Consider the following 22,853-nt stretch of genomic DNA (forward strand, 5'->3'; position numbering starts at 1 on the left):
CAGCTTCTAGTGTTTAATAAACTATACACTGACTAGTCTCAGCTTCTAGTGTTTAATAAACTATACACTGACTAGTCTCAGCTTCTAGTGTTTAATAAACTATACACTGACTAGTCTCAGCTTCTAGTGTTTAATAAACTATACACTGACTAATCTCAGCTTCTAGTGTTTAATAAACAACACACTGACTAGTCTCAGCTTCTAGTGTTTAATAAACTATACACTGACTAGTCTCAGCTTCTAGTGTTTAATAAACTATACACTGACTAGTATCAGCTTCTAGTGTTTAATAAACTAACCACTGACTAGTCTCAGCTTCTAGTGTTTAATAAACTATACACTGACTAGTCTCAGCTTCTAGTGTTTAATAAACTATACGCTGACTAGTCTCAGCTTCTAGTGTTTCATTAAGTGTTTAATAAACAATACACTGACTAGTCTCAGCTTCTAGTGTTTAATAAACTATACACTGACTAGTCTCAGCTTCTAGTGTTTAATAAACTATACGCTGACTAGTCTCAGCTTCTAGTGTTTAATAAACAATACACTGACTAGTCTCAGCTTCTAGTGTTTAATAAACTAACCACTGACTAGTCTCAGCTTCTAGTGTTTAATAAACTATACACTGACTAGTCTCAGCTTCTAGTGTTTAATAAACTATACACTGACTAGTCTCAGCTTCTAGTGTTTAATAAACTATACACTGACTAGTATCAGCTTCTAGTGTTTAATAAACTATACACTGACTAGTCTCAGCTTCTAGTGTTTAATTAAGTGTTTAATAAACAATACACTGACTAGTCTCAGCTTCTAGTGTTTAATAAACTATACACTGACTAGTCTCAGCTTCTAGTGTTTAATAAACTATACACTGACTAGTATCAGCTTCTAGTGTTTAATAAACTATACACTGACTAGTCTCAGCTTCTAGTGTTTAATAAACTATACACTGACTAGTCTCAGCTTCTAGTGTTTAATTAAGTGTTTAATAAACTAACCACTGACTAGTCTAAGCTTCTAGTGTTTAATAAAGTGTTTAATAAACTAACCACTGACTAGTCTCAGCTTCTAGTGTTTAATAAACTAACCACTGACTAGTCTCAGCTTCTAGTGTTTAATAAACTAACCACTGACTAGTCTCAGCGTCTAGTGTTTAATAAAGTGTTTAATAAACTAACCACTGACTAGTCTCAGCGTCTAGTGTTTAATAAAGTGTTTAATAAACTAACCACTGACTAGTCTCAGCGTCTAGTGTTTAATAAAGTGTTTAATAAACGAACCACTGACTAGTGTAATATTGACCACCACTATAATGCTGGAGCTCGAGGCATTATATACACTAAAGAAGACATCATGGTTAGAACCCGTGGTTGTCAGTAGGGGGTGTCTCACCTGCCACATGTAGAGTATGTATTGCAGCTTGTTAGCTCTCTTGTAGGTATAGAGCAGCAGGTAACAGTCTCCTCCATAGAACTGACCGAACGAGCTGGGGTGGAGCTCTCTCAACTCCAGGTCCTCTATGCGCCAGATCTGGACAAAGACCATTGCAAGTTTAAGTAAGTAAGTGTGTGAGTGGGTGTTTGTTATTATATTTTATTTTTTATTAGGATCCCCATTAGCTGTTGTAAAAGCAGCAGCTACTCTTCCTGGGGTCCACACAGAACATGAAACATTACATAATACAGAACATTAATAGACAAGAACAGCTCAAGGACAGAACTACATCCATATCAATACTTACGCACAAACTATCTAGGTCAAATAGGGGAGAGGCGTTGTGCCGTGAGGTGTTGCTTTATCTGTTTGTTTAAACCAGGTTTGCTGTTCATTTGAGCAATCTGAGATGGAATGGAGATCCATTCAATAATGGCTTTATATAATACTGTACGCTTTCTTGAATTTGTTTTGAATTTGGGGACTGTGGAAAGACCCCTGGTGGCATGTCTGGTGGGTAAGTGTGTGTGTCAGAGCTGTGTGTAAGTTGACTATGCAAACAATTTAGAATTTTCAACACATGAATGTTTCTTATAAAAAGAAGAAGTGATGCAGTCTGTCTCTCCTCAACTCTTAGCCAAGAGAGACTGGCATGCATAGTATTAATATTAGTCCTCTGATTACAATGAAGAGCAAGACATGTCGCTCAGTTCTGGGCCAGCTGCAGCTTAACTAGGTCTTTCCTTGCAGCATTCATTATTACGGACAGACCTCTCCCCATCTTTACAACCTTTGAATCTATATGTTTTGACCATGACAGTTCACAATCTAAGGTAACGCCAAGTAATTTAGTCTCCTCAACTTGTGTAACAGCCACACCATTTATTACCAGATTCAGCTGAGGTCTAGAACTTAGGGAATGATTTGTACCAAATACATTGCACTTAGTTATGGAGATGTTCAGGACCAGTTTTTTACTGGCCACCCATTCCAAAACAGACTGCAACTCTTTGTTAAGCGTTTCAGTGACTTCATTAGCTGTGTTTGCTGATGCGTATATAGTTGAATCATCAGCATACATGGACACACATGCTTTGTTTAATGCCAGTGAAAGGTCATTGGTAAAACAAGAAAAGAGTAGAGGGCCTAGAGATCTTCCCTGCGGTACACCACACTTTACATGTTTAACATTAGAGAAGCTTCCATTAAAGAAAACCCTTTGAGTTCTATTAGATAGATAGCTCTGAATCCACACTATGGCAGAGGTTGAAAAGCCATAACATACGTTTTCTCAACAACAGGTTATGGTCAATAATGTCAAAGGCTGCACTGAAATGTAACAGTACAGCTCCCACAATCTTCTTATTATCAATTTCTTTCAACCAATCATCAGTAATTTGTGTCAGTGCAGTACATGTTGAGTGCCCTTCTCTATAAGCATGCTGAAAGTCTGTTGTTAATTTGTTTACAGAGAAATAGCATTGTATTTGGTCAAACACCATTTTTTCCAACAGTTGGCTAAGAGCTGGTAGTAAGCTTATTGGTCTGCTGTTAGACCCAGTAAAGGCTGCTTTACCATTCTTGGGTAGCGGAATGACTTTAGCTTCCCTCCAGGCTTGAGGACAAAGACTTTCCTCTAGGCTCAGATTAAAGATATGACAGATAGGAGTGGCTATAGAGTCAGCTACCATCCTCAGTAGCTTTCCATGTAATTTGTCAATGCCAGCAGGTTTGTCATTATTGTTCGATAACAATATATTAACCACCTCTCCCACACTTTACAAAACTTTACAAAACTTTACAAAACTCAAACTTCCAATGCTTTTCTTTCATTATTAGTTTTTTTATGCATGAATACGATGGCTCACTGTTCGTTGTTGGCATTTCCTGCCTACGTTTCCCACTTTGCCAGTGAAGTAATCATGTAAATAATTGGCAACATCAAATGGTTTTGTGATGAATAAGCCATCTGATTCGATGAAAGATGGAGTTGAATTTGTCTTTCTGCCCATCATTTCATTTAAAGTACTCAAGTTTTTTCCCTCATCTTTATATCATTGATCCTGGCTTCATAAGTCAGTTTCTTATTCTTTTTGTTGAGTTTAGTCACATAATTTCTCTATTTGCAGTAAGTCAGCCAGTCAGATGTGCAGCCAGACTTATTAGCCACTCCTTTTGCCCCGTCTCTTTCAACCAGACAGTTTTTCAATTCCTCATCAATCCATGGAGCCTTAACAGGTCTAACAGTCAGTTTCTTAACAGGTGCATGTTTATCAATAATTGGAAGAAGCAATTTCATAAATTCATCAAGTGCAGCGTCTGGATGCTCCTTATTAATCACATCAGACCAACAAATATTTTTAACATCATCCACATAAGAGTCAGAGCAAAATCTTTTGTATAATCTCTTATACACTATTTTAGGCCCAGCTTTTGGAACTTTGGCTTTCCTGGATATAGCCACTATATTGTGATCACTGCATCCAATGGGTATAGATACAGCTTTAGAACAAAGTTCCCAGCAACTAGTGTCGCGGGATCCAAACAAAAAAGTTAGCTAGCTACTAATACACTTTTAAAACAAAAAACTTTCCAAAATAACAAACCGAGCTCTCCCTCGTTCCGCGTTCAACAGGAAGTGACAGGAAATGACGATCTGGCGTGAGCTATGTGTGTGTGTGTGTGCGTGTGTGTGTTTGTGTGTGTGTGCCTGCGTGTGTGTGGGCCAAGGTCACTACAGTTTTTATTTCTATAACTTTTTCTATTTCTATTTGAAGTTCCGTTTATTTGAAGTTCCGTTTTGTTCGTTTTCAGACCTGAGTTGCTAGTTTTTATTTAGTTGTATAAAAATATATATATTTGTTTTTTTAATTATTTAGTTTCAGTTTTAGTTTTAGTGTTAGGACAGAAAGCATGTGTGGGAGGCTAGGAGACATTTAGGTTGTATAGTTTAAACATATAGTTCAAAGAACTTTAACCCATGTTTACAACAATCCAATGTGTTTTAACATTAGTAGTATATGTAAGTAGAATCAAGTTAGCTACCTAGTAAGTTAGGTTTGAAATATCGTCCTCTCCTGACAGCATTTACCCCATAGATTCAGTAGCTTGAAATCCCCCAAAAGATTGACAACTCCATTGAAAACCTTGGTGTGGGCGCGCGTGTCTCACCTGAACCTGTCCAGAGGCGTCGTCCACCATGCGTTGCTGTGCTGCCAGTTCAGGACGAGCATGGAGCTCCATCACATCAAACTTCACCTGCTCAACCTTAGCTACAGGACAGGACAGGTGTTGAGATGGAACAAAAGCCAGGGTTGTTAAGGATGTATTTACAGTGTACAGAAGTTACTCATTGTGAAGAAGTTGTTGTTGTTTAGTTAGTCACCTAATCTTCCATATTTATTTTATGTAGCTAGTTACAGTGCATTCAAAAAGTATTCATACCCCTTGACTTATTCCACATTTTGTTGTGTTACAGCCTGAATTTAAAATGGATTAAATAAAATAAAACATCTCACCCATCTACACACAATACCCCATAATGACAAACTGAAAACATGTTTTTCGAAATTTTTGCAAAATGTATTGAAAATGAAATACAGAAATATCTATTTTACAGAAGTATTCACACCCCTGAGTCAATACATTGCACACCTGGATTGAATTATTATTATTATTTTAAAAATCCTTCAAGTTGGTTGTTTTTCATTGCTAGACAGCCATTTTCAAGTCTTGCCATAGATTTTCAAGCCGATTTAAGTCAAAACTGTAACTAGGCCACTCAGAAACATTCAATGTCATCTTGGTAAGAAACTCCAGCGTAGATTTGGCCTTGTGTTTTAGGTTATTGTCCTGCTGAAAGGTGAATTTGTCTCCCAGTGTCTGTTGGAAAGCAGACTGAACCAGGTTTTCCTCTAGGATTTAGTCTGTGCATTGCTCTATTCCCTTGCAAATGACAAGCATACACACAACATGATGCAGCCACCACCATGCTTGAAAATTTGAAGAATGGTACTCAGTGATGTGTTGTGTTGGATTTGCCCCAAACATAACGCTTTGTATTCAGGACATAAAGTTAATTTCTTTGCCACATTTAGTGCCTTATTGCAAACAGGACGCATGTTCTGGAATATTTTTTATTCTGTACAGACTTCCTTCTTTTCACACTGTCATTTAGGTTAGTATTGTGGAGTAACTACAATGTTGTTGATCCATCCCCAGTTTTCTCCTATCACTGACATTAGACTCTGTAACTGTTTTAAAGTCACCAATGGCCTCATGGTGAAATCCCTGAGCGGCTGTATCTTTGTAGTGACTGGGTGTATTGATAAACCATCCAAAGTCTAATTAATAACTAGTTTTACTAAGCTAACATATGGAATTGTTTTAACTATGCCTGTCAACTATGCCTCTGCCTATCCCTGTTCTCTCCTCTCTGCACAGGCTACACAAACGCACCACACCGCGTGGCTGCTGCCTCTCCAATCTGGTGGTCCCTGCACGCACCACCCACGTGGAGTTCCAGGTCGCAGGCAGCCTCTGGAACTGCCGTTCTGCTGCCAACAAAGCTGACTTCATCCCAGCCTATGCCAACCTCCAGTCCCTCGACTTCCTGGCGCTGACGGAAACATGGATCACCACTGAAAACACCGCTACTCCTACTGCTCTCTCCTCGTCTGACCATGTGTTCTCGCATACCCCGAGAGCATCTGGTCAGAGGGGTGGTGGTACAGGAATCCTCATCTCTCCCAAGTGGACATTCTCAATTTTTCCCCTAACCCATCTGTCTATCTCCTCATTTGAATTCCATGCTGTCACAGTCACTAGCCCATTTAAGCTTAATATCCTTGTCATCTATCGCCCTCCAGGTTCCCTTGGAGAGTTCATCAATGAGCTTGACGCCTTGATAAGTTCCTTCCCTGAGGATGGCTCACCCCTCACAGTTTTGGGGGATTTCAACCTCCCTATGTCCACATTTGACTCATTTCTCTCTGCCTCCTTCTTTCCACTCCTCTCCTCTTTTGACCTCACCCTCTCACCGTCCCCCCCTACTCACAAGGCAGGCAATACGCTTGACCTCATCTTCACTAGATGCTGCTCCTCTACTAATCTCACTGCAACTCCCCTCCAAGTCTCCGACCACTACTTTGTTTCCTTTTCTCTCTCACTCTCCTCCCACACTACTCACTCTGCCCCTACACAGATGGTAATGCGCCGCCGCAACCTTCGCTCTCTCTCTCCCACTACTCTCTCCTCTTCCATCCTATCATCTCTTCCCTCTGCTCAATCCTTCTCCCTCCAATCTCCTGATTCTGCCTCCTCAACCCTCCTCTCCTCCCTTTCTGCATCCTTTGACTCTCTGTGTCCCCTATCCTCCCGGCCGGCTCGGTCCTCCCCTCCAGCTCCGTGGCTTGATGACTCATTGCGAGCTCACAGAACAGAGCTCCGGGCAGCGGAGCGGAAATGGAAGAAAACTAAACTCCCTGCCGACCTGGCATCTTTTCACTCCCTCCTCTCTACATTTTCTTCATCTGTTTCTGCTGCTAAGGCCACCTTCTACCACTCTAAATTCCAAGCATCTGCCTCTAACCCTAGGAAGCTCTTTGCCACATTTTCCTCCCTCCTGAATCCTCCCTCCCCCCCCCTCCTCTCTCTCTGTGGATGACTTCGTCAACCACTTTGAAAAGAAGGTTGACGACATCCGATCCTTGTTTGTTAAGTCTAATGACACTGCTGGTCCTGCTCACACTGCCCTACCCTATGCTTTGACTTCTTTCTCCCCTCTCTCTCCAGATAAGATCCTGCGACTTGTGACTGCAGGCCGCCCAACAACCTGCCCGCTTGACCCCATCCCCTCCTCCCTTCTCCAGACCATCTCCGGTGACCTTCTCCCCTACCTCACCTCGCTGATCAACTCATCCTTGACCGCTGGCCATGTCCCTTCCGTCTTCAAGAGAGCGAGAGTTACTCCCCTTCTCAAAAAACCAACACTCGACCCCACTGATGTCAACAACTACAGACCAGTATCCCTTCTTTCTTTTCTTTCCAAAACTATTGAGCGTGCCGTCTTTAGCCAACTCTCTTGCTATCTCTCTCAGAATGACCTTCTTGATCCAAACCAATCAGGTTTCAGGACTGGTCATTCAACTGAGACTGCTCTTCTCTGTGTCACAGAGACTCTCCGCACTGCTAAAGCTAACTCTCTCTCCTCTGCTCTTGTCCTTCTAGACCTGTCTGCTGCCTTTGATACTGTGAACCATCAGATCCTCCTCTCCACCCTCTCCGAAATGGGCATCTCCGGCGCGGCTCACTCCTGGATTGCGTCCTACCTGACCGGTCGCTCCTACCAAGTGGCGTGGCGGGAAGCTGTCTCCGCACCACGTGCTCTCACCACTGGTGTCCCCCAGGGATCGGTTTTGGGCCCTCTCCTTTTCTCCCTATACACCAAGTCACTTGGCTCTGTCATATCCTCACATGGCCTTTCCTATCATTGCTACGCTGACGATACACAACTAATCTTCTCCTTTCCCCCTTCTGATAACCAGGTGGCGAATCGCATCTCTGCATGTCTGGCAGACATATCAGTATGGATGACGGATCACCACCTCAAGCTGAACCCTGGCAAGACGGAGCTGCTCTTCCTCCCGGGGAAGGACTGCCCGTTCCATGATCTCGCCATCACGGTAGACAACTCCGCTGTGTCCTCCTCCCAGAGTGCGAAGAGCCTAGGCGTGACCCTGGACAACACCCTGTCGTTCTCCGCCAACATCAAGGCGGTGACCCGCTCCTGCAGGTTCATGCTCTACAACATTCGGAGAGTGCGACCCTGCCTTACACAGGAAGCGGCGCAGGTCCTGGTCCAGGCACTTGTCATCTCCCGTCTGGACTACTGCAACTCGCTGTTGGCTGGGCTCCCTGCCTGTGCCATTAAACCCCTACAACTCATCCAGAATGCCGCAGCCCGTCTGGTGTTCAACCTTCCCAAGTTCTCTCACGTCACCCCCCTCCTCCGCACACTCCACTGGCTTCCAATTGAAGCTCGCATACGCTACAAGACCATGGTGCTTGCCTTTGGAGCAGTGAGGGGAACGGCACCCCTGTACCTTCAGGCTCTGATCAGTCCCTACACCCAAACGAGGACATTGCGTTCATCCACCTCTGGCCTGCTGGCTCCTCTTCCTCTGCGGAAGCACAGCTCCCGCTCAGCCCAGTCAAAACTGTTCGCTGCTCTGGCACCCCAATGGTGGAACAAGCTCCCTCACGACGCCAGGACAGCGGAGTCACTCACCACCTTCCGGAGACATTTGAAACCCCACCTCTTTAAGGAATACCTGGGATAGGCTAAAGTATTCCTTCTAACCCCCCCCCCCCCCCCCCCCCCCCAAATTGTAAAGTGGTTATCCCACTGGCTATAGGGTGAACGCACCAATTTGTGAGTCGCTCTGGCTAAGAGCGTCTGCTAAATGACGTTAGTGTGCCCTTGAGCAAGGCACTTAACCCTAATTGCTCCTGTAAGTCGCTCTGGTTAAGAGCGTCTGCTAAATGACTAAAATGTAAATGTAAATGATGGTCAAACCATGGATCATTTAGCTATTAGATTTTTAATTGTAGGACCCCCATAGGCAAATATATATATATATATTTTTTTGGGGGGGGGGGATAAAAAAACACATTGAATAAATGCACACTCATAAATGGCAAAACAGACAGTCAGAAAATAAATCATAAGGAATAAGGTTTTGAAGTGTCTGTACTATATTGCAGGGGAAGGCAACCCCCTGTTCCTGGAGTTCTGAAGGTACTGCAGGATATTGTTCCAACTAGGCACCACACCTGATCAACTGAGCTGATTGATCAGTTCAGTGATTGCCTAAATTCAACACACCTTGTCTTCCAGGTCGGATAAATCAAAACATGAAGCGCCTGCGGAGCTCCAGGAACAGGGTTGCCTACCACTGCTATGTCGTGTCAGTGAGAGTCTGATCGGAGCTGATATCTGGGTTACCACTGCTATGTCGTGTCAGTGAGAGTCTGATCAGAGCTGATATCTGGGTTACCACTGCTATATCGTGTCAGTGAGAGTCTGATCAGAGCTGATATCTGGGTTACCACTGCTATAGCGTGTCAGTGAGAGTCTGATCGGAGCTGATATCTGGGTTACCACTGCTATATCGTGTCAGTGAGAGTCTGATCGGAGCTGATATCTGGGTTACCACTGCTATATCGTGTCAGTGAGAGTCTGATCAGAGCTGATATCTGGGTTACCACTGCTATATCTTGTCAGTGAGAGTCTGGATCTTTCCATAGAGTGGTCATGATAGCTTGGAGGCCAAACCGTTCGGACACTTCAGACGTTTTCGTATGAAGACTGATTTTCGGGATGTCTCATGGTCTGACAAACACCGCTGTAGCTCGGCCACCTTCCACCGCAGGTGCGGAAGGCCGACACAGGAGGATGTGGTGGATTGAGACCCAGCACATGCAAAAAAACGGATATCTCTAGCTTAAACTGAAGGATTTTGATGGGGATTTACTTATTATGTTACTTAGATTGATGGACGGGTGCGTCAACAGATTTAAGGATGAATTAGTAAAAATGTCTATCCATTTTAAATTCAGACTTGAATACAACAAAATGTGGAAGAAGTCAAGAGGTGCGAATACTTTCTGAAGGCACTGTTACTATCTTAATTAGTTAGTAGTATTTATCTACCTGGACTGTAGAGTACAGAAGTTGCTCATTGTGTAGTGTGTGTAGTGTGTGTGTGTGTGTGTTGTGTAGTTGTTACCTAAGTTAGTTAATAGTAGTTACATATATTGGTTAGTTAGTAGTAGTTACATATCTTGGTTGGTTAGTAGTTAACTGTCTTGGTTAGTTAATAGTAGCTACCTATCTTAGTTAGTTAGTAGTAGTTACCTATCTTGGCTGCTAGAGACCTGTCTTAGTTAATAGTAGTTACATACACTAAAAGTATGTGGACGCCTGCTTGTCGAACATCTAATTTCCAAAATCATGGGCATTAATATGGAGTTGGTCCCCGCTTTGCTGCTATAACAGCCTCCACTCTTCTGGGAAGGCTTTCCACTAGATGTTGGAACATTGCTACAGGGACTTGCTTCCATTCAGCCACAAGAGCATTAGTGAGGTCGGGCACTGATGTTGGGCGATTAGGCCTGGCTCGCAGTCGGCGTTCCAATTCATCCCAAAGGTGTTCGATGGGGTTGAGGTCAGGGCTCTGTGCAGGACAGTCAAGTTCTTCCACACCGATCTCAACAAACCATTTCTTTATGGACCTCGCTTTGTGCACAGGGGCATTGTCATGCTGAAACAGGAAAGGGCCTTCCCCAAACTGTTGCCACAAAGTTGGAAGCACTGAGTCGTCTAGAATGTCATTGTATGCTGTAGCATTAAGATTTCCCTTCACTGGAACTAAGGGGCCTAGCCCGAACCATGAAAAACAGCCCCAGACCATTATTCCTCCTCCACCAAACTTTACAGTTGGCACTATGCATTGGGGCAGGTAGCGTTCTCCTGGCATCCGCCAAACCCAGATTCGTCTGTCGGACTGCCAGATGGTGAAGCGTGATTCATCACTCCAGAGAACACATTTCCACTGCTCTAGAGTCCAATGGCGGCGAGCTTTACACCACTCCAGCCGATGCTTGGCATTGCGCATGGTGATCTTAGGCTTGTGTGCAGCTGCTCGGCCATGGAAACCCATTTCACGAAGCTCCCGACGAACAGTTATTGTGCTGAGTTGCTTCCAGAGGCAGTTTGGAACTCGGTAGTGAGTGTTGCAACCGAGGACAGACGCTTCAGCGCTCGGCAGTCCCGTTCTGTGAGCTTGTGTGGCCTACCACTTCACGGCTGAGCCGTTGTTGCTCCTAGACGTTTCCACTTCACAATAACAGCACTGACAGTTGACCGGGGCAACTCTAGCAGGGCAGAAATTTGACTAAGTCACTTGTTGGAAAGTGGCATCCTATGACTGTGCCACGTTGAAAGTCACTGAGCTCTTCAGTAAGGTCATTCTACTGCCAATGTTTGTCTATGGAGATTGCATAGTTAGTCTATGGTTAGTTAGTAGTAGTTACCTATTTGGTTAGTTGGTAGTAGTTACCTATTTGGTTAGTTGGTAGTAGTTACCTATTTGGTTAGTTGGTAGTAGTTACCTATTTGGTTAGTTGGTAGTAGTTACCTATCTTGGTTAGTTAGTAGTTACCTATTTGGTTAGTTGGTAGTAGTTACCTATTTGGTTAGTTGGTAGTAGTTACCTATTTGGTTAGTTAGTAGTATTTACCTATCTTGGTTAGTTGGTAGTAGTTACCTATTTGGTTAGTTGGTAGTAGTTACCTATTTGGTTAGTTGGTAGTAGTTACCTATTTGGTTAGTTGGTAGTAGTTACCTATCTTGGTTAGTTAGTAGTTACCTATCTTCCCAGTGGAGTACACATTCCCCAGGCCCTTTGTCTGTCCATTCTCTCTCCATGAAATGAAGAGGTGTTTGAACATGGCTGATTCTCCTCCTTCTGCCATCACCTCCACATTAGTGCTGCTTGAGTAGTTCTTAGCCTTGATGAAGCCCTACAGAGGATAGAGGGTGAGGGATGTTTACTCTGCATTGAGGGTTGAATCCTAACTTGAGATGTGCATGTAATTTAGTCATACTTTGATTTTGGTTACAGTAATGCTGTGTTCCTGTTCCACTTGGTCCACTGTGACTCACCACTGCCCTGCTCAGTGCCGAGCGACGCTCCTCACTAGACGACTCCTTTCCCTTCCACACCAACACACTCGAACCACCCTGGTCCACAATATAGCAATCCTGACAGGGAGTGAGGGAGGGGGAGGAGAGAGAGAGAGAGAGAGAGAGAGAGAGAGAGAGAGAGAGAGAGAGAGAGAGAGAGAGAGAGAGAGAGAGAGAGAGAGAGAGAGTGTGTAATGGAAAAGCTGAACAGGCCATGCAGACTAAGGTCTTCTGTTAAGCAATGTGTGATGAATTACACAGTAAAAATATGAAAATGTATAGTTATACGAATTAAATTAAATAAAAGTTAGAATGAGGTTAATCATGATATTGAGTGCATAATAAAGTCGTTGTACCGTGGAGTGCAGCAGGTCCTGAGTCAGAGGCTGCATGGCTATCTCTTGGACCACCAGTTTACCACTGTTATCAGACACACTGGGAGACAGACTGAAGGATTAGGAGATAAGATCATCACATCACCTTTGTTACACACACACACCAAGGTGTGAGAATTAATTTAGACACAATCTGGAACAGTAGCCTGGGTGTCAGTCTGGAACAGTAGCCTGGGTGTCAGTCTGGAACAGTAACCTGGGTGTCAGTCTGGAACAGTAGCCTGGGTGTCAGTCTGGAACAGTAGCCTGGTGTCAGTCTGGAACAGTAGCCTGGGTGTCAGTCTGGAACAGTAGCCTGGTGTCAGTCTGGAACAGTAGCCTGGGTGTCAGTCTGGAACAGTAGCCTGGGTGTCAGTCTGGAACAGTAGCCTTGGTGTCAGTCTGGAACAGTAGCCTGGGTGTCAGTCTAGAACAGTAGCCTGGGTGTCAGTCTGGAACAGTAGCCTGGTGTCAGTCTGGAACAGTAGCCTGGGTGTCAGTCTGGAACAGTAGCCTGGGTGTCAGTCTGGAACAGTAGCCTGGGTGTCAGTCTGGAACAGTAGCATTGTGTCAGTCTAGAACAGTAGCCTGGGTGTCAGTCTGGAACAGTAGCCTGGTGTCAGTCTGGAACAGTAGCCTGGGTGTCAGTCTGGAACAGTAGCCTGGTGTCAGTCTAGAACAGTAGCCTGGTGTCAGTCTGGAACAGTAGCCTGGGTGTCAGTCTGGAACAGTAGCCTGGGTGTCAGTATGGAACAGTAGCCTGGGTGTCAGTCTGGAACAGTAGCCTGGGTGTCAGTCTGGAACAGTAGCATTGTGTCAGTCTAGAACAGTAGCCTGGGTGTCAGTCTGGAACAGTAGCCTGGGTGTCAGTCTGGAACAGTAGCATTGTGTCAGTCTAGAACAGTAGCCTGGGTGTCAGTCTGGAACAGTAGCCTGGTGTCAGTCTGGAACAGTAGCCTGGGTGTCAGTCTGGAACAGTAGCCTGGGTGTCAGTCTGGAACAGTAGCCTGGGTGTCAGTCTGGAATAGTAGCCTGGGTGTCAGTCTGGAACAGTAGCCTGGGTGTCAGTCAAGAACAGTAGCCTGGTGTCAGTCTGGAACAGTAGCCTGGGTGTCAGTCTGGAACAGTAGCCTGGTGTCAGTCTGGAACAGTAGCCTGGATGTCAGTCTGGAATAGTAGCCTGGGTGTCAGTCTGGAACAGTAGCCTGGGTGTCAGTCTGGAACAGTAGCCTGGTGTCAGTCTGGAACAGTAGCCTGGGTGTCAGTCTGGAATAGTAGCCTGGGTGTCAGTCTGGAACAGTAGCCTGGGTGTCAGTCTGGAACAGTAGCCTGGTGTCAGTCTGGAACAGTAGCCTGGGTGTCAGTCTGGAACAGTAGCCTGGTGTCAGTCTGGAACAGTAGCCTGGGTGTCAGTCTGGAATAGTAGCCTGGGTGTCAGTCTGGAACAGTAGCCTGGGTGTCAGTCTGGAACAGTAGCCTGGTGTCAGTCTGGAACAGTAGCCTGGGTGTCAGTCTGGAACAGTAGCCTGGGTGTCAGTCTGGAACAGTAGCCTGGTGTCAGTCTAGAACAGTAGCCTGGTGTCAGTCTAGAACAGTAGCCTGGTGTCAGTCTGGAACAGTAGCCTGGGTGTCAGTCTAGAACAGTAGCCTGGGTGTCAGTCTGGAATAGTAGCCTGGGTGTCAGTCTGGAACAGTAGCCTGGGTGTCAGTCTGGAACAGTAGCCTGGTGTCAGTCTGGAACAGTAGCCTGGTGTTAGTCTGGAACAGTAGCCTGGGTGTCAGTCTGGAACAGTAGCCTGGGTGTCAGTCTGGAACAGTAGCCTGGTGTCAGTCTAGAACAGTAGCCTGGTGTCAGTCTAGAACAGTAGCCTGGTGTCAGTCTGGAACAGTAGCCTGGGTGTCAGTCTAGAACAGTAGCCTGGGTGTCAGTCTGGAATAGTAGCCTGGGTGTCAGTCTGGAACAGTAGCCTGGGTGTCAGTCTGGAACAGTAGCCTGGTGTCAGTCTGGAACAGTAGCCTGGTGTTAGTCTGGAACAGTAGCCTGGGTGTCAGTCTGGAACAGTAGCCTGGGTGTCAGTCTGGAACAGTAGCCTGGTGTCAGTCTAGAACAGTAGCCTGGTGTCAGTCTGGAACAGTAGCCTTGTGTCAGTCTAGAACAGTAGCCTGGGTGTCAGTCTCCAGAGTTAGTCTACGTACTTGTAGAGCCTGATGTTGGCGGTCTGCTGTTGGTGGTCTGGTGTGTCATCAGGCTCCGCCTCCTTCAGCTTGCCTGACCTCTGACCCAGCACGGCCCTCATGATCTTCATCAGCTCAGGGGAGTCTTCCTCATCTCCCCCCTCCACCACCCCGATTTGAGCACGCCCCCCTCGCTCCCTGTCACGGATATCCTGAGCCAGCAGCACCGCCTACAGGGAGGGGAGGATATAACATTGATTGTTTGGTGGAAAAACATCTGCAACTAAACCTAACCAATAACTAAACAGAAACCAACCCTGGTATTGTAAATGGAAGGCTTTCAAGGGGCTGTCATCAAAAATGAACAGTCATCTGATCCTCATTATCATGATGACACACTAAACACATGGCCATGGTATTCACTACGACTATCTGGAGTGTCTCCCTCCTGTTGCTCTGAGGGTCAGGGTCAGGGGTTAGTGGTTAAGGGTTCAGGTTTAGGGTCAGGGTTAGAGGTCAGGGGTCAGGGTTTGGCTTGGGGTTAAGAGTTGAGGGTTAGGGTAAGGGGTTTAGGGATAGAGGTCGGGGTCAGGGTCAGGGTTGGGGTTAGGTACCTTGAGTTTCTCCCTCCGGTTGCTCTGAGGGCCGTTCCACTGAACTATGACCTTCCCCATGTCCAGAAGGAAGATGTCTCCACTGTTGAAGCTGCTCCACGAAACCTCTACCTGGAAACACAATACACACCTAGAACACTGCATTCTTCCACCCAGGGAAAAGACAGGCAGTGGTAGGCCCCAGTGTGGATGACTGAGGCTGGGTTACAGAGACCGAGGCTGGGTTAGAGAGACCGAGGCTGGGTTAGAGGGACTGAGGCTGGGTTAGAGGGACTGAGGCTGGGTTAGAGAGACCGAGGCTGGGCTAGAGGGACTGAGGCTGGGTTAGAGGGACTGAGGCTGGGTTAGAGAGACCGAGGCTGGGTTAGAGAGACTGAGGCTGGATTAGAGGGACTGAGGATGGGTTAGAGAGACTGAGGCTGGGTTAGAGGGACTGAGGCTGGGTTAGAGGGACTGAGGCTGGGTTAGAGGGACTGAGGCTGGGTTAGAGAGACCGAGGCTGGGTTAGAGGGACTGAGGCTGGGTTAGAGGGACTGAGGCTGGGTTAGAGGGACTGAGGCTGGGTTAGAGGGACTGAGGCTGGGTTAGAGGGACTGAGGCTGGGCTAGAGGGACTGAGGCTGGGTTAGAGGGACTGAGGCTGGGTTAGAGAGACCGAGGCTGGATTAGAGAGACTGAGGCTGGATTAGAGGGACTGAGGATGGGTTAGAGAGACTGAGGCTGGGTTAGAGGGACTGAGGCTGGGTTAGAGGGACTGAGGCTGGGTTAGAGGGACTGAGGCTGGGTTAGAGAGACCGAGGCTGGGTTAGAGGGACTGAGGCTGGGTTAGAGGGACTGAGGCTGGGTTAGAGGGACTGAGGCTGGGTTAGAGGGACTGAGGCTGGGCTAGAGGGACTGAGGCTGGGTTAGAGGGACTGAGGCTGGGCTAGAGGGACTGAGGCTGGGTTAGAGAGACCGAGGCTGGGTTAGAGAGACTGAGGATGGATTAGAGGGACTGAGGATGGGTTAGAGAGACTGAGGCTGGGTTAGAGGGACTGAGGCTGGGTTAGAGGGACTGAGGCTGGGTTAGAGGGACTGAGGCTGGGTTAGAGAGACCGAGGCTGGGTTAGAGGGACTGAGGCTGGGTTAGAGGGACTGAGGCTGGGTTAGAGGGACTGAGGCTGGGCTAGAGGGACTGAGGCTGGGCTAGAGGGACTGAGGCTGGGTTAGAGGGACTGAGGCTGGGTTAGAGAGACTGAGGCTGGGTTAGAGGGACTGAGGCTGGATTAGAGGGACTGAGGCTGGGCTAGAGAGACCGAGGCTGGGCTAGAGAGACTGAGGCTGGGCTAGAGGGACTGAGGCTGGGCTAGAGGGACTGAGGCTGGGTTAGAGGGACCGAGGCTGGGTTAGAGGGACTTAGGCTGGGCTAGAGGGACTGAGGCTGGGTTAGAGGGACTGAGGCTGGGTTAGAGAGACCGAGGCTGGGTTAGAGGGACTGAGGCTGGATTAGAGGGACTGAGGATGGGTTAGAGAGACTGAGGCTGGATTAGAGGGACTGAGGATGGGTTAGAGAGACTGAGGATGGGTTAGAGGGACTGAGGATGGGTTAGAGGGACTGAGGCTGGGTTAGAGGGACTGAGGCTGGGTTAGAGGGACTGAGGCTGGGTTAGAGGGACTGAGGCTGGGTTAGAGGGACTGAGGATGGGCTAGAGGGACTGAGGATGGGTTAGAGGGACTGAGGCTGGGCTAGAGGGACTGAGGCTGGATTAGAGGGACTGAGGATGGGTTAGAGGGACTGAGGCTGGATTAGAGGGACTGAGGATGGGTTAGAGGGACTGAGGCTGGGTTAGAGGGACTGAGGCTGGATTAGAGGGACTGAGGATGGGCTAGAGGGACTGAGGATGGGTTAGAGAGACTGAGGCTGGGTTAGAGGGACTGAGGATGGGTTAGAAGGACTGAGGCTGGGTTAGAGAGACTGAGGCTGGATTAGAGGGACTGAGGCTGGGTTAGAGGGACTGAGGCTGGGCTAGAGGGACTGAGGCTGGGTTAGAGGGACTGAGGCTGGGTTAGAGGGACTGAGGATGGGCTAGAGGGACTGAGGCTGGGTTAGAGGGACTGAGGCTGGGTTAGAGGGACTGAGGCTGGGCTAGAGGGACTGAGGCTGGGTTAGAGGGACTGAGGCTGGGCTAGAGGGACTGAGGCTGGGTTAGAGAGACTGAGGATGGGTTAGAAGGACTGAGGCTGGGTTAGAGAGACTGAGGCTGGATTAGAGGGACTGAGGATGGGTTAGAGAGACTGAGGATGGGTTAGAGGGACTGAGGATGGGTTAGAGGGACTGAGGCTGGGTTAGAGGGACTGAGGCTGGGTTAGAGGGACAGAGGCTGGGTTAGAGGGACTGAGGATGGGTTAGAGAGACTGAGGCTGGGCTAGAGGGACTGAGGCTGGGTTAGAGGGACTGAGGCTGGGTTAGAGGGACTGAGGATGGGTTAGAAGGACTGAGGCTGGGTTAGAGAGACTGAGGCTGGATTAGAGGGACTGAGGATGGGTTAGAGAGACTGAGGATGGGTTAGAGGGACTGAGGCTGGGTTAGAGGGACTGAGGATGGGTTAGAGAGACTGAGGCTGGGCTAGAGGGACTGAGGCTGGGTTAGAGGGACTGAGGCTGGGTTAGAGGGACTGAGGCTGGGTTAGAGGGACTGAGGCTGGGTTAGAGGGACTGAGGCTGGGCTAGAGGGACTGAGGCTGGATTAGAGGGACTGAGGCTGGGTTAGAGGGACTGAGGCTGGGCTAGAGGGACTGAGGATGGGTTAGAGGGACTGAGGCTGGGTTAGAGGGACTGAGGCTGGGCTAGAGGGACTGAGGCTGGGTTAGAGGGACTGAGGATGGGTTAGAGGGACTGAGGCTGGATTAGAGGGACTGAGGCTGGGTTAGAGGGACTGAGGCTGGGTTAGAGGGACTGAGGCTGGGCTAGAGGGACTGAGGATGGGTTAGAGGGACTGAGGCTGGATTAGAGGGACTGAGGCTGGGCTAGAGGGACTGAGGCTGGGTTAGAGGGACTGAGGCTGGGCTAGAGGGACTGAGGATGGGTTAGAGAGACTGAGGCTGGGTTAGAGGGACTGAGGCTGGGTTAGAGAGACCGAGGCTGGGTTAGAGGGACTGAGGCTGGATTAGAGGGACTGAGGATGAGTTAGAGAGACTGAGGCTGGGTTAGAGGGACTGAGGCTGGGCTAGAGGGACTGAGGCTGGGTTAGAGAGACTGAGGCTGGGTTAGAGGGACTGAGGCTGGGTTAGAGAGACCGAGGCTGGGTTAGAGAGACCGAGGCTGGGTTAGAGGGACTGAGGATGGGTTAGAGAGACCGAGGCTGGGTTAGAGGGACTGAGGCTGGGTTAGAGAGACCGAGGCTGGGTTAGAGGGACTGAGGATGGGTTAGAGGGACTGAGGCTGGGTTAGAGGGACTGAGGCTGGGTTAGAGAGACTGAGGATGGGTTAGAGAGACCGAGGCTGGGTTAGAGGGACTGAGGATGGGTTAGAGGGACTGAGGCTGGGTTAGAGGGACTGAGGCTGGGTTAGAGGGACTGAGGCTGGGTTAGAGGGACTGAGGCTGGGCTAGAGGGACTGAGGCTGGGTTAGAGAGACTGATGCTGGGTTAGAGGGACTGAGGCTGGGTTAGAGGGACTGAGGCTGGGTTAGAGGGACTGAGGCTGGGTTAGAGGGACTGAGGATGGGTTAGAGAGACCGAGGCTGGGTTAGAGGGACTGAGGCTGGGTTAGAGAGACCGAGGCTGGGTTAGAGGGACTGAGGATGGGTTAGAGGGACTGAGGCTGGGTTAGAGGGACTGAGGCTGGGTTAGAGAGACTGAGGATGGGTTAGAGAGACCGAGGCTGGGTTAGAGGGACTGAGGATGGGTTAGAGGGACTGAGGCTGGGTTAGAGGGACTGAGGCTGGGTTAGAGGGACTGAGGCTGGGTTAGAGGGACTGAGGCTGGGCTAGAGGGACTGAGGCTGGGTTAGAGAGACTGATGCTGGGTTAGAGGGACTGAGGCTGGGTTAGAGTGACTGAGGCTGGGTTAGAGGGACTGAGGCTGGGTTAGAGGGACTGAGGCTGGATTAGAGGGACTGAGGCTGGGTTAGAGGGACTGAGGCTGGGTTAGAGGGACTGAGGCTGGGTTAGAGGGACTGAGGCTGGGTTAGAGGGACTGAGGCTGGGTTAGAGGGACTGAGGCTGGGCTAGAGGGACTGAGGCTGGGTTAGAGGGACTGAGGCTGGATTAGAGGGACTGAGGCTGGGTTAGAGGGACTGAGGCTGGGTTAGAGGGACTGAGGCTGGGTTAGAGGGACTGAGGCTGGGCTAGAGGGACTGAGGCTGGGCTAGAGGGACTGAGGCTGGGTTAGAGGGACTGAGGCTGGGCTAGAGGGACTGAGGATGGGTTAGAGAGACTGAGGCTGGGTTAGAGGGACTGAGGCTGGGTTAGAGAGACCGAGGCTGGGTTAGAGGGACTGAGGCTGGATTAGAGGGACTGAGGATGGGTTAGAGAGACTGAGGCTGGGTTAGAGGGACTGAGGCTGGGCTAGAGGGACTGAGGCTGGGTTAGAGAGACTGAGGCTGGGTTAGAGGGACTGAGGCTGGGTTAGAGAGACCGAGGCTGGGTTAGAGAGACCGAGGCTGGGTTAGAGGGACCGAGGATGGGTTAGAGAGACCGAGGCTGGGTTAGAGGGACTGAGGCTGGGTTAGAGAGACCGAGGCTGGGTTAGAGGGACTGAGGATGGGTTAGAGAGACCGAGGCTGGATTAGAGGGACTGAGGCTGGGTTAGAGAGACCGAGGCTGGGTTAGAGGGACTGAGGATGGGTTAGAGGGACTGAGGCTGGGTTAGAGGGACTGAGGCTGGGTTAGAGAGACTGAGGATGGGTTAGAAAGACCGAGGCTGGGTTAGAGGGACTGAGGAGGGGTTAGAGGGACTGAGGCTGGGTTAGAGGGACTGAGGCTGGGTTAGAGGGACTGAGGCTGGGTTAGAGGGACTGAGGCTGGGTTAGAGGGACTGAGGCTGGGTTAGAGGGACTGAGGCTGGATTAGAGGGACTGAGGCTGGGTTAGAGGGACTGAGGCTGGGCTAGAGGGACTGAGGATGGCTTAGAGGGACTGAGGCTGGATTAGAGGGACTGAGGCTTGGTTAGAGGGACTGAGGCTGGATTAGAGGGACTGAGGCTGGGTTAGAGGGACTGAGGCTGGGTTAGAGGGACTGAGGCTGGGCTAGAGGGACTGAGGCTGGGTTATAGGGACTGAGGCTGGATTAGAGGGACTGAGGCTGGGTTAGAGGGACTGAGGCTGGATTAGAGGGACTGAGGCTGGGTTAGAGGGACTGAGGCTGGGTTAGAGAGACCGAGGCTGGGTTAGAGGGACTGAGGATGGGCTAGAGGGACTGAGGCTGGGCTAGAGGGACTGAGGCTGGGCTAGAGGGACTGAGGCTGGGCTAGAGGGACTGAGGCTGGGTTAGAGGGACTGAGGCTGGGTTAGAGAGACCGAGGCTGGGTTAGAGGGACTGAGGATGGGTTAGAGAGACCGAGGCTGGGTTAGAGGGACTGAGGCTGGGTTAGAGGGACTGAGGCTGGGTTAGAGGGACTGAGCCTGGGCTAGAGGGACTGAGGATGGGTTAGAGGGACTGAGGCTGGGTTAGAGGGACTGAGGCTGGGTTAGAGGGACTGAGGCTGGGTTAGAGAGACCGAGGCTGGGTTAGAGGGACTGAGGATGGGTTAGAGAGACTGAGGATGGGCTAGAGGGACTGAGGATGGGTTAGAGGGACTGAGGCTGGGTTAGAGGGACTGAGGCTGGGTTAGAGGGACTGAGGCTGGGCTAGAGGGACTGAGGCTGGATTAGAGGGACTGAGGCTGGGTTAGAGGGACTGAGGCTGGGCTAGAGGGACTGAGGATGGGTTAGAGGGACTGAGGCTGGGTTAGAGGGACTGAGGCTGGGCTAGAGGGACTGAGGATGGGTTAGAGGGACTGAGGCTGGATTAGAGGGACTGAGGCTGGGCTAGAGGGACTGAGGCTGGGTTAGAGGGACTGAGGCTGGGCTAGAGGGACTGAGGATTGGTTAGAGAGACTGAGGCTGGGTTAGAGGGACTGAGGCTGGGTTAGAGAGACCGAGGCTGGGTTAGAGGGACTGAGGCTGGATTAGAGGGACTGAGGATGGGTTAGAGAGACTGAGGCTGGGTTAGAGGGACTGAGGCTGGGCTAGAGGGACTGAGGCTGGGTTATAGAGACTGAGGCTGGGTTAGAGGGACTGAGGCTGGGTTAGAGAGACCGAGGCTGGGTTAGAGAGACCGAGGCTGGGTTAGAGGGACTGAGGATGGGTTAGAGAGACCGAGGCTGGGTTAGAGGGACTGAGGCTGGGTTAGAGAGACCGAGGCTGGGTTAGAGGGACTGAGGATGGGTTAGAGAGACAGAGGCTGGGTTAGAGGGACTGAGGCTGGGTTAGAGAGACCGAGGCTGGGTTAGAGGGACTGAGGATGGGTTAGAGGGACTGAGGCTGGGTTAGAGGGACTGAGGCTGGTTTAGAGAGACTGAGGATGGGTTAGAGAGACCGAGGCTGGGTTAGAGGGACTGAGGATGGGTTAGAGGGACTGAGGCTGGGTTAGAGGGACTGAGGCTGGGTTAGAGGGACTGAGGCTGGGTTAGAGGGACTGAGGCTGGGTTAGAGAGACCGAGGCTGGGTTAGAGGGACTGAGGATGGGTTAGAGGGACTGAGGCTGGGTTAGAGGGACTGAGGCTGGGTTAGAGAGACTGAGGATGGGTTAGAGAGACCGAGGCTGGGTTAGAGGGACTGAGGATGGGTTAGAGGGACTGAGGCTGGGTTAGAGGGACTGAGGCTGGGTTAGAGGGACTGAGGCTGGGTTAGAGGGACTGAGGCTGGGCTAGAGGGACTGAGGCTGGGTTAGAGAGACTGATGCTGGGTTAGAGGGACTGAGGCTGGGTTAGAGTGACTGAGACTGGGTTAGAGGGACTGAGGCTGGGTTAGAGGGACTGAGGCTGGATTAGAGGGACTGAGGCTGGGTTAGAGGGACTGAGGCTGGGTTAGAGGGACTGAGGCTGGGTTAGAGGGACTGAGGCTGGGTTAGAGGGACTGAGGCTGGGTTAGAGGGACTGAGGCTGGGCTAGAGGGACTGAGGCTGGGTTAGAGGGACTGAGGCTGGATTAGAGGGACTGAGGCTGGGTTAGAGGGACTGAGGCTGGGTTAGAGAGACCGAGGCTGGGTTAGAGGGACTGAGGATGGGTTAGAGAGACCGAGGCTGGGTTAGAGGGACTGAGGCTGGGTTAGAGAGACCGAGGCTGGGTTAGAGGGACTGAGGATGGGTTAGAGGGACTGAGGCTGGGTTAGAGGGACTGAGGCTGGGTTAGAGAGACTGAGGATGGGTTAGAGAGACCGAGGCTGGGTTAGAGGGACTGAGGATGGGTTAGAGGGACTGAGGCTGGGTTAGAGGGACTGAGGCTGGGTTAGAGGGACTGAGGCTGGGTTAGAGGGACTGAGGCTGGGTTAGA

The 22,853-nt window shown here is 49.5% G+C and overlaps 1 protein-coding gene across 1 annotated transcript in view; it reads right to left on the reverse strand.

Annotated features, from left to right (window-relative positions):
* The window catches only part of vill (villin-like), a gene marked incomplete at its 5' end in the record, with an annotated part of 63,682 nt that overhangs the window by 18,002 nt on the left and 22,827 nt on the right, over positions 1 to 22,853 (reverse strand). Inside the window, 7 exons of the mRNA XM_084140812.1 lie at positions 1,393 to 1,530; positions 4,606 to 4,706; positions 11,865 to 12,018; positions 12,161 to 12,259; positions 12,538 to 12,616; positions 14,752 to 14,960; positions 15,345 to 15,455. Of these exons, the coding sequence (XP_083996938.1) occupies positions 1,393 to 1,530; positions 4,606 to 4,706; positions 11,865 to 12,018; positions 12,161 to 12,259; positions 12,538 to 12,616; positions 14,752 to 14,960; positions 15,345 to 15,455 (891 nt within the window). The remainder of the gene's footprint in view (positions 1 to 1,392; positions 1,531 to 4,605; positions 4,707 to 11,864; positions 12,019 to 12,160; positions 12,260 to 12,537; positions 12,617 to 14,751; positions 14,961 to 15,344; positions 15,456 to 22,853) is intronic.

The sequence above is a fragment of the Coregonus lavaretus genome (genome assembly GCF_964263955.1).
Source record: "Coregonus lavaretus genome assembly, chromosome: 2".
Classification (NCBI taxonomy): Eukaryota; Metazoa; Chordata; class Actinopteri; order Salmoniformes; family Salmonidae; genus Coregonus; species Coregonus lavaretus.